The 12,100-nt window shown below is 39.1% G+C and overlaps 1 protein-coding gene across 3 annotated transcripts in view; it reads left to right on the top strand.

The window, feature by feature from the left end:
• Window positions 1-6,837: 6,837 nt before the first annotated feature.
• The window catches only part of phldb2b (pleckstrin homology-like domain, family B, member 2b), a 41,979-nt gene continuing 36,716 nt past the window's right edge, over window positions 6,838-12,100 (top strand). For all 3 annotated transcript variants that reach the window (XM_042510259.1, XM_042510260.1, XM_042510258.1), the window contains exon 1: window positions 6,838-7,085. In XM_042510259.1, coding sequence (XP_042366193.1) covers window positions 7,053-7,085 — 33 coding nt within the window. In that variant the 5' untranslated portion in view covers window positions 6,838-7,052. The remainder of the gene's footprint in view (window positions 7,086-12,100) is intronic.

Genomic DNA, 12,100 nt, shown 5'->3' with positions numbered 1-12,100 from the left:
CACCTATTTTTGGACTGCTGTACTGAAGACTTGAGTTTGGCATATCGGCTGTTGCCATCTTTGTTTTGGGAGCCAGAAGTGGCCATATCTGAACTAGAGGTTGGGTTGGATCTGGCTCACAGACTGTAATGACACTGCACAGAGGGCCTGTCACTCAAGAGGCCCCGCCCTTCTGTATGCGTAATTTTGGGCCTTAATACATTACAAATGGGTGAGTTTTTAAAAAATACTCCCATACAGTTGTCATAAATGTTAAAATTAGCCATAGAGACCAAAACAGATTTTCTTTTTTTTCTATCAGGCAGAAAACATGTTTTTTCTGCTTTGAATTTGGGCATTTTAAAATGGGGTCAATAGGGATTTACTCTGTTTTGGAGCCAGCCTCAAGTGGTCATGCAATGAACAGCAGTTTTAGATATTTCCGCACTGGCCTCATTATTCAGCCTTGGAGGTTGCCGCTTATTTCTGACCCACTAGAAGTGTATTTATCTGCAGAGACCCTCTCCTCGGCCTTCTCTGTCTCTTAGTTTTTTCAGTGTTTGAGACTTTGTGGGTGTGTACCCTGTTGAGGTTGAGGCTTTATAAAAAGGTAGCGACCATGTGCCAGACCACAAGCTGGAGGCATCCAAGAAACACAACACCAAAACAGAAAAAAAAACCACAAAACGCAAATACAGCGAGACTAAAAGGCAAATGCCTAAGATGGCTTTTACTTTCACTTCCACTGGCTAGTGTGTTTACAAGCAGTAACAGACTATTCTGCATATTATACCTTTAAGATATCAACTTCATATCAACTGACTACTAATACATACAACATCATGTTAAAGAATTGTGAAAGAATGCTCTATGTGATGGCATTTGAGTTTTTACATTGCATTAATGAGTGTAAGGACTTGGCCAGTAAACTATAATTGGATTTTTTATGATGCATTTGTTGTTTTTCCAATAATGAAAAGAACAGGCTGCATTTTCTGAGTGTATTTGTTTCTATGTGAAGCAATGCCATGTGTTGTGAAAAAGGAGCCCACTGTGCCAACACCATCTCATTTCATAACGTTTGGCTGTAAAGTTTAACTAGAGATGTAAACAGCAGCACCTTTAGGGGGAATTGCAGAGGGGAAGCCAAATATGCGTGGAACTTGTGCTACAATGCTCATTAAACACATGCACTCATGCATATACACAGCTATAAATGTTTATGTGAATGGTATTTTTGCACAATTTTCATTTTTATTTAATTGTTTAACTAAACATGCAGAAATAGAAGCAATTTCCTGGCTGGGACAGTAAAAATATATGGAGGAAATGCATAGAAAAGCATTTACATCATACATGAGCATGTCTAGCTTTTGTCAAGGCTGCATCTATAAAACAGACCTTGTTTACTATATGTAGAAATTGCAAGGAAAGAAAAGACCAATGTTCTCTAGTCTGAAACCGTTTGTGTTACTGTTTGTGTGTGTGCCTCGTGGGCCCAGTGATCACTATGCATGACGTGGACAGTGACAGTCGCCCAGCATTCCTGTGGTCAGAGGAGAGAATGAGAGGAGGAGAGAGACTTCAGAAGAAGACACAAGTGATTTACAAAACAGAAGCAGAAAAAGAGTCGAGACGAAAATAAGAGGAAGTTCAGCTGGGAATGTAGAAAAATGGAGGATGCAGACTGAGAGAAATCTGAACAGCTGTATTTCTCCCCTCAGCAGCAGCAGCAGCATCTCACAGGGAAATAAAATGTTTTCTTTTCGTATCAAATCTCCCCTCCATTTTTTTTTCACTCCCTGGCTCACTTGTGTGAAATTGCCTGTTCTGTCCAGGCCACATTGTCGACACGGTCGAGCATAGTCACCAAGCACTGCGAGGTTTTACACACACACACACACACACACACACACACACACACACACACATAAACACACATACATAGAGAGAGAGTCACAAGTACAGGCACTTTAATTGTGGAGTAATTACACATACCACAGCAGGCGAGTGGGAGAGCAGAGAGCAGCAGCACTGACTGATGGAGAGCATTCCTTTGTTGTTTGGATTGGTCCCCCCCCCCCCCCCCCTCTCTCACTTACTCCTCTGTATCCCTGCTGGCTTCCCAGGTTTCAAAGGAGAACACAACTACTCAAGCGTGATCTCCAAAGTGTCAATAAAGTCCTAAAGTAACAATACTGCATTTGTACCTGTGTGCATGTGTTTGACAACCATGATTCTGTTATTATACAAACAGCCTCTGCCCAAATGGTGCAAACATTAACGCTCAGCTCTCCAAAATTATTTGTGGTCCTGTTGGGCACCACAGTCTAAGCAGATCAGCAACTACACTTGTTTTTTATGACCTTGACATCCCATCACATGGTCATCACGTTTCTCTCTTGCTACATTTAACACTGCAATCCCCCTCCTAAACCACAGTGCAAGTTATAACAGTCTTTACTTTTGCATGCTGTGTTTGCGTAAATAAAAAGCCGTTTATGTCAGTGTAGGAAATGTGAATAACTCTGCAAATATCCCTCCCTGTGTCATGATTACAGGTTTGAGTTAGAATGTGGGCTTTATTGTTGTTATGTTTTCATGTTACTCATGTTCTGCATCCAGTTTTACTTTTATAGTATCTATCCTTGTGTGTCATGTCTGATTTTACTTCCTGCCTTTGTGTTTCCCAGATTAGTTTCACCTGTGTCTGTCTCATTTGTCCTCGCTTGTTGAAGTCTTCCCTGCACACCTGTTCTGTTTAAGTCTTGTTTGCCCCACGCTTGTGTCCTCTGCCACACCTTCATTTGTCAGCCAATCCCTGTTCCCCTCCTGTTCACCGTGTTTCGTTGTCTTGATTAGTGCCCTCTGTGTATATATACACCTGTGTGCTCGCCTCGTCAGTTCATCTGTTACCCTTGCTGTGATCCTGCCCTGTGATTCTCCCCACTGTTTCCTATATATTTTGCTCCTGTTTTCACCCCTGTTTTCCTGTTTATCCTGGTGTGTTTCAATTTGGTTTTTTGATTTGTATTTTATTTGTACTTTGTGTTTTTGGTAACGGGTTTGTTTTTTGGACATCATCATCATCAGCATTAAAAGCTCGCTTTTTGTTTGCACACCTGTCTGCATTTTTGTGTTCTGCATTTGGGTCCTCATCCAACCTAACCCTTGACACCCTGATATAATTGCTGGCCCCACCTGGCAAAAATGATAGATAGAAAACCTAAAGCATCCATTGGTACTGAAAATGTCATACTAGCTTGTCAGGAAGGCGGCAAAATAATGCTCCAAAATCAGGATAATTATAGCGAGGGAGAAACAGGCATTTCAGTTCTCAGAGGGGTCTGTTAAATTCTCACATCAAGATTTCCAAATAAATATACAATACCCAACTGTACTTTGAATCGATGCTCATTAGTTAAGTAGTATTATTAATAGTATTATTAACTGTAAAGAAACCACTATAAACCAAGTATATCAGTATGCGATTTATACTAATAGACTTCCTGAGATTCATTTATGGCTTTTGGTTTTGGTGTGCCACCTGAGTCTTTCAATGGCTCCATGTGGCCACCACTGGCCACTGATGTACTGGTGAGTAGACAAAGTTTGGGTTCATTTTTAACCACTACTATATCCCTGATGTTAAGTGATATCAGTGACTCGAGTGGACCAGGTCAGTAACATCCATTACACACAGATTTGTTAGTGCTCTCTTTTAGACCACTAAACCAGCTGTAAAAACAGATGACACTGTATCTTATGACTACTGACAGAATGTGGGGTGAGTAAAGAAAGAGAAAGACTTGACAAAACATGTTGAGACGCAGCACCAGACCACTGCAAACAGATGAAAATGCACCAAAGCCACGAATGGTGTCGGTGTCATCCATTTATCTGTCATTAAGATGCTATTAAAAGCATGTGGGTTGAATAGTTTTACCCACACAAAACCTCAAAGCCCATCAATGATGATACCAGAGACTTCCCTGAGATAGTCAGAGTATTAGCATTAAGTCTTGTAGATGATTCTCAAGTTTTTTTGTACAATAGACTGGAAAAAATGAAGTTATGGTAGTTAAAAACAAGTAAAATACACAATTTCTCTTAATGAAAGGGTCTCTCACAGCAGGGTCTCCTAACACCCTCTCCAAACAGCTCCAGAGTTCCTGCTCAGCCTCCTGGGATCACATGGGAGTTGTGGAATTCACTTGGGAATGCTGTCAAACGTTAAAACCCTCTCGAACCCACGGGCTCCAGGATGATGTCACTGGGAAAGCTTAGCAGCTCTCATGCTAGCAAGCAACCATGGCGGCATAATAGCTTCTGGAAACACTTGACAAGAAAGAAAGTTAAAAGGAACTGAAAGAGCATTTTCAGGGAGAATTATCCTGATAACATTTAACTGTTCCCCTTTTAAGCCTTTTGGCTCCTTTGGTCTGTTGAAGTTGAGTCAAGAGCTAAAATGACAAAAAGCCCACTTGACATGGTGCCACATGGAACCAAATTTCTAGTTGACAGTGCTGACAAAAAATAATGCATTATAATGCACAGAATTCTGTTTTTTTTCCCCCTCTAATAAACCTTTTTCCATTATTTGTCTTGCCAATATTGCACGTTGTCTACTTTTTTCTCTACTTTATCCATATGTTAACCCTTTGAAACCTGGGCAAATTTGTTTGATTTCTCTCAAAACTATAGAAAGAAGACCAAGAGTAACTAAAGAGAAAATTAGCGTGAAAATATTTATTTATATAAGTACAAGAAAGTTACATTCAGAAAAACAAGTAAACATTTTAGATAAAAAAATTAATTACCTGATAAAAAAGATTAAAATTATAATAATTTTGTAAACATAATTTTACATATATATAGTTATGATAAATATAAATATAGTTCTCTGGACATATTTCCCTAACTTAAAAAAAAAAGTTTTCTAAATCTACCTCTATTTCTTTGAATTTGCTGGAAATCTATTGTCAAGTTGCTCATTGCCTTCCCATGTTTTCAAAATAAAATCAAACTAATTAGCACAGGGTTCAAAGGTTTAAACACTTGTGAAAGGCTTCTTAATGCAGCACAAAAAAGGTGATGTCTGTCCAGGTTTCAAAGGGTTAAAGTATGGACAGTAGGGTTTGTGAACCTTATGTAATTTGAAGATTCACACTTTATTTGACTCTGTGGGTTCAAACCTTTATTGACTCTTTTGTCCAGTAGATCTCCACACAAGCTGAGGAGCAGTGGAGAAAGTGGAGCATGGCCGGGTGCACGAGCTCTCTTCCTGTTTATCCACAAAGAGATCCTTGCGGTGCCTGGGAGATAAGATAATCCTGCTGCCATGGATATGCATGTGTGTGCTTTTGTGTGTGTGTAAAAAACTCTTTGGCCACAGTCCTAACCAGAGGACCTCTTTTAAGACTACATTTATCATTTTCCAGCCATAAGAGCACACCACGCATAAGGCTTTAGTTGTGGTTGGCGTGCATAGCCAAAACAACATTCTGCATGACTTAAGTTGTATTATAGTTCTGTATAATGCGTGCTGTTGTTTTATGTAACCTCTGTTTTGAACTGTGGAGAATGCGGGAAACTCTGCCAAATAAAATGACCCACCTCTGATACAAAACTGCTGGCATCTACTCCATATCATCAGACTGATGCATGACTGTACATGTAGCTGAGATTTTTCAGATGGTGCAGATAACTTGTGCAAAGAACAGCCAGCCACTGCTTAAATACCAACAGTTCCTCATGAGATGGACCAGTATCTAGAGAGGTCTTGCTCCTCTCAAATACAAATGAACCAGGTGATTAATACCAGTAAAAACTCTGAATAAAGCAGTTTCATGTCTCCAACATGCAGGTTGCAGAAGGGCTGCTGGCCCAGTGCCTGCTAACGTGTGCTTATATTTTTTCCCCTGATAATTTAAGATCCAGACATTAAGGACCTTCCTCTCCAAAACAAACAGACCATGTGATTTACAACTAAATAAAGTGTCACAGAGGGGCTGCTAAATACAGTGGCTGACACTTAAATGCGAATGGCCCTCTCTGGAGTCGGTGTTTGGTTTGTCAGTTCTGGGTGCACTGGGTGGACTCTGTGGATGACGACCCGCTCCCCATGTACATACAAAACAGGTCATTCTAAGGTCACAAAGACAAGACACTTCTTACTGTCAGGTAATTAAAGAAAAAATGCTTATTTCATTTTATCCCATTTTCCCACATATCCCCCTAAATCCTTCACACTTGATCTTTAAATCACACTGTGTTCTGTATTTTGCAGTAAGACTATCACATACATATCCTTAGAACAAGGTAATAGTTTTTCTTTTCTTAAAAGGAATGCAAATAATTAGAATTTGCTAACCTTTATCACTGAATAGAAGTGATGCATGACTTAAGTTGTGTCAGTCTGTTTGTGCACCAGTCTGGATCTGCCTCAAATGAATTAAAACCTATAGTATTTGGGCTACAATGTGTCATGTGAAGGGAGACCAGACTGCATTCCTGTTGTAATATCATTAGCTAAACGTGCTTTATCGTGGTTTCTTATCATTGCTGCCAAGTGGGTCTGAAAAATGCTCTCTCTCTCTCTCACTTTGTCCTTCTCTTTTTCTCCCTCCCTTTCTGCCATTGTCAGCCTAAAGGCTTTGAATTAGTGAGACTGAGAGGTCAGGTGGAGGTGGTCTGTTAATACCTGCACATTATGCTCTGTGAGTGTGTGTGTGTGTGTGTGTGTTTGTGTCAGTGTGTTAGAGAGAGAGAGAGAGAGAGAGAGAGAGAGAGACTCCCTCCCCTTGTTCCTTCTGGCTTCAACTTCCAGCTGTTGCTGCATTCTTCCACACTTCGCAATTGGCTGAAGCCAATTTGTGTGTACGTTTGGAGTGTGTGCGTGTGTGTGAGAGAGAGAGAGGGTGACGGAGGATTTAAAGTATCTCCCAGAAATCCACCGGTTGCTCATACCGCAAAGGGAATGTATTCGCCTTCAAGAAAGAGACTGATCAAGAAGTGACAGAATATTTTCGGGATCTTGGAGCAGTTGCGTAATTGCGTCCTCTTACTGCGCGATGACAGAAGTGGCCAGTCCCGCTTCAATAATGGTAAGCGCATTTTTATACGTGGTAAATAACACAATGTCCATTTTGATTTATCCAAACGTGTTTTGTAAATTAGGAAGTTTATTGAAAGTCTTTCGTAGTGTTTCAACAGCCACTAATGTTTAATCCACAGCTCAGGGAGTTCTTTACACTGTTTGTTTCTTAAGTGAGCTGTGTAACGATAAGCCAAATCTTATCCGACTTTAATTCCAGATTTGGTTCTCAGAAAATAAAATACAAGGAACTTTTTGTTTGTTTCCGGGCTGCTGATTTTAAGTCTCACAAATACAGCTGCCTATATGCGTATTATAAGTGATTCCACTGAAGATAAACACACATTAAATATATATTAATCTGTAATATAGCCTAGAATTGTAACATTGCTCACTAAAAATGCCTCCATTTTCGGTAGTGAGTGTACATGGATATTTCAAAGCTTAGAAGAGGACAAATCAGAGCTGTGTTTTGACTGATAGTATGTTTGTGTGTGAATAAGAGCCTCATCCCATTGAAGCACAACATGTTGCTTTCCCTTTAACCAACCAATCACGTGTAATAAAACCAAACCATTGAAGCACAAGGGTAGATGTCTGTACCCCCCACAAAAACAAGACAGTGTCAAAGGACTTTTATTAAGACAACATCAAAGATATTTACACCTTAAATTGATGTGGAAAATGCACAAATTGCTACATGAAAGTTCACCATAATAATAACAATAATGATGATAATAGATAGGACTTATATATCGCTTTTCTAGGTACTCAAAGACGCTTTACATGAAAAGCAGAAAGGAAAGGAAAAAAAACCAATACACAAAATGATGAAAAAAAATAACATGAACAAAAATGCAATAAATTTCATTGAAATTTTTTTGGCAGAGGACCTCCAAAACCCATATTTCACATGTGGGCCCCCCTACTCTTGACAAAAAACCTACACCTTTTCATCTAAGAGACCAGACTAAGTTTTATCAACTCCCACCTCATGCATGAGTATGCATGTCTGTGGTATGTGAGCATGTAAAAGGCTGGCATTAAATCAGACCTCATGTATCTAAATGGATCTGACATTTTATTAGCTTAGATTTTAAAGGAAATGATCTACAGCCTTGCACATGGGTCATGTGGAGTTGTCGGTTCTGTGCATGGAAATAAGTTGTGTGTTGCATATTATGGCTCTGGATATTTGTGTAATTATTCGGTTGTGGATTTGTTTGTGGTCCAAACAGAACACTGCGCATCTTCTGTGTTAGCATCCGTAGGGAAGTGAAATGCAAAACCTTACCACACTGAGTTGCATTGAAGATTTTGAACAAGCTCTGGCCATGATGTGGAAACCAGGAGGATACAACTGTTCTATCAGGAGGAATCAACATACCAACATCAGCTACTGGACTCATACCAGACTGATATTAATTGAATCATGATATAAATGCACATACAAGCCAAATACAAAGGATAATTTGCATGCTAAAGAAGATTTTATTTCTAATCTATGCTGTCAAATTTCCCTTGTATGAGTTTATCAGGTATATGCTTGGATTGTCATCAGTGCAGAATAGGATAACATGTTGTTTGGAGGCCGGTAGTGCAACCTGGGGGAACTTCTTTTTTTGGTCCTCCATTAATCTCTTTTCCTTCATCTCTGGATTCTTCTGTCTGTGTTTTTATCCATTTCCTTTTCCGTTCTCTCCCCAACACAGTCAGTTTGTTTTTCTTTTTATCTCAAAGTCCATCATTCTGCCCTCCTCTTTTTTTTCCTACTCAGCAGTCACGGTTCATTTCCCCATGTTACCTACATTATGTTATTAATGAGGCTTATATGTCCCTGTACCAGTTCACTGTCCCTCTTCGTCTCTCTGTCATATCCGGCCCCTCAGAAACCCAAACATTAGTTGATCTCCTCCATATGGCAGTGAAGGTAATCTGGTCTTTTCCAAAGACACACACACCCTCAGTAGAAATTCAAGTTAGATTTCCTCCAACTTTGAGTCAGCTGCAATAACAATGGACTTTCTTTCCTGTGAGGATCATGTATTTCGGTAAATGATAGGGGGGGTAAAAAACTCATTGGAGTGTGAGAAAGTTTAAGTTAGAGAACAATGCTGCTGGGTGTTTGTTGTATTTTAATAGGGGGGTTTAAGGTCAAGTTGTGTTAATCAGCTTACAGAATTTTCACCAAAAACGCAATCATAGACACAAACACATGGACCCAGACAAGAATATTTAAGAGTTTCTTATACGTGTAAGGGAAGAACAGTATTTTATGTCCAAGGGATAGTCCACGTGTATGTGTGCTGAAGTCTATGGTGTGTATGCATGCCTAAGATGTACATTAAAGTGTTGTTGAAGACGTTATTGTACACAGAGCACAGCGTGTAGTGAAGAGAAGGAGTAAGATAACCCCATTTAGCCCTAGGAATTGCTCTATAAGAGGGACACAGAGAGAGGGACTCCATATTAAACAGCATCTGTGATACAATGCTGGCTTTGTCAGGTGGGAGGGGAGAGGGTAATGCTGGAATGTAAGGGGAGGGGATGTTAGTGAGAGACAGAGGGATGGAGAAAGAGAGATAAAGACGGAGAGAGGAGTGTGACTAGGGAAAAGATATTTAAAGCTTAAATAGTAGATTTGAGAGAGGAAACCAGGTGGAAGAAAAGTGTTTGTTTTTTTTAAAAAAAAATAATGTAATGCCTTTTTAAAAAATGGACAAAATTGGGACTTAGAGCAAATAAGAAGAAAAATGTAGAAAAGATCTGTTCTTACCAGTTAGGGACATGGAATAATTGATTTAACAAAGAGCTGCAGGCACAGTCATACCATAAATATGACACTCAACCATGCACACAACACCATACACAGATATTAAGCACTTTAACTTGATTTATATAAAAATAAGCATTTTGGAAAGTCATTGTTGTAGTCATACCAATCATGGAGTTGTTTCTTTAGGAGCTGGCCAGGTTGCATATAGATGGAAAAAGAATTTGACCAGACCAACAAGTAAATCTGCACGATCTGCAGCACCTGGAATTCATGAGGTGCTCTTAACAAAAGTGTCTCTTACGCATGAAACCAGCCAAATTTTATTTTTGTAGCAAAAGCATCAACAGCCAGTTTAACACTCACCTTGACTGCAGCTAAAGTATCATTATCCCCACCCTCATCTCTATTAGTTGGTCAAGTTTATGCCACAGCAGCCCATAGATCATCTTAAGGAGCTGCCTGCCTTGAAACACCCTGTAGCCTAAGGCCAAAATAAGCTACCTCAAGAAAACAGCCTGAAGAGGCACATGGCCAACATGGACTATCTGCATTAACAGTAGGAAGGAATAATTCTAATAATTGTCTGTTGTGTGCATAGACTGTATAAATAATAGACATAAACACTGTGGCATCACCCACTGGTTTGTGGACTCCTGTTTTCAAGCCAAGTTTGGTGTTCTGGTTGTCGCCATCTTGGTGTTCTGGGGCCAGAAGTGACTGTATTTGGCAGAGAGGTTGGTGCTATTGAGGAGAAGCTAAGGACACTATCCACAGAAAACCTGTCACTTAGAGTGGCCCGACCTTAATTACATGTAACTTAAACCTTAATAAAATGTAAATGGATGACTTATTTACCTTCTGTAGAATTGTAATGAGTGTTGAAATAGATATAAAGACCAGAAGCTTTTGTCATACCAGGTTGTACATGTTTATTTCTGCTGTAAAGTTGGGCATTTAAAGTGGCTGTTTGGTACGTTGACTTAATTTTTCAGCCCTGGAGTCTGTCCTCTGTTTTCTGACAATGTTATCAGTGTTGATACACTTAGATTAAAGGAATACTTTATCCCCCAAATGACCTTTTCTATATCAAATACTCACCCAGTGTTATGTTGAATGAAAAAATGTTTTTCTCACATGCAAGTATTGAAGTCATAGGGGTCCACGTTTAACAATACTAAAACAATATCAGAACATCTGTTTATGAACTCTCACACTCTTTACACACATAAAGTATAATCAAAGTATAATTTATCCAGTTGTAAACTCAGTGTCTCTCAACCAAAAGAATGTCTTTAAAAATATACTTTTAAATGCTTATGCATTCCATTGAGTTGCCCAGAAGTCATTTGCATCCATGTGTGTCAAACTTGCTATATTTTGCTTTAAAAAACTGCCATATTGAAGATTAAATTGAAGATTAAATAACATCACGAGCTGTTTCTGCAGACACACACGTGCAAAGTGACTTAAACGTCACTTCTAAGTACACCAATAAAATATGTTCTTAATCAGCAGCATTAGCAACATTCTGAGACGTCCTGAGATGTGGTTTTGAGAATGCAGCCTGTAACTGAAACAGAGAGTTACATACAGCAACAATAACGTAGAATGTAAATGAAAAAGTGAGAAAGACGAAGCAGATGTAGAGGAAATGCAAACAGAGGAAGGAGTGGAAAGATGGATGAAAGTAGACGATGAAGAAAATAAAAAGGATGAAATAAAACGGTCGGAGAATGCTGGATCTGCCCTTCTGCTTTTATGAGTCCTCTCTATATATTCCATCACTTTCTCTTTTTCCATCACCCCGTATTTCTAACCCCATCTCCAGATGCGTTGTAAACAGCATTTTGGGGAGACTCAGCTGTTCTACAGATGGGATAAAAGAGTGTGTGCAGGCACTTTCTTTTACTTGTCTCCTTGTGATTTTAAAACATTATGTATTTTATGAATGTTACATTATGTATATTCAGGTGTAGACAGGATTTAGGATTAAAGTTTGTATTAAAAGTAGGTCAGGGCTGCATGTTTAGGATATTTTCCCCTAAGAGGAAAAAAAATAACTTCCCCAGTGATCCCTTATGAATTGTATATAATTCTGAGTTTTAAGATAAGTTTTAAGGCTAGAGAAATTACAGCAAATTTATTTATTAGTACAACATTATATGTATTTACAAGTTTCCCTACTAACCTGCAAATACCTAGAACATCCTGTAATCTTATACTTCTCTCTAGCTTTCTAGTTCAGAGAC

This window comes from Plectropomus leopardus, chromosome 21 (genome assembly GCF_008729295.1).
Source record: "Plectropomus leopardus isolate mb chromosome 21, YSFRI_Pleo_2.0, whole genome shotgun sequence".
In the NCBI taxonomy this organism is placed as follows: Eukaryota; Metazoa; Chordata; class Actinopteri; order Perciformes; family Serranidae; genus Plectropomus; species Plectropomus leopardus.
Note: the sequence above shows the minus strand (reverse complement) of the source record. Positions and strands in the feature narration are given on the sequence as shown.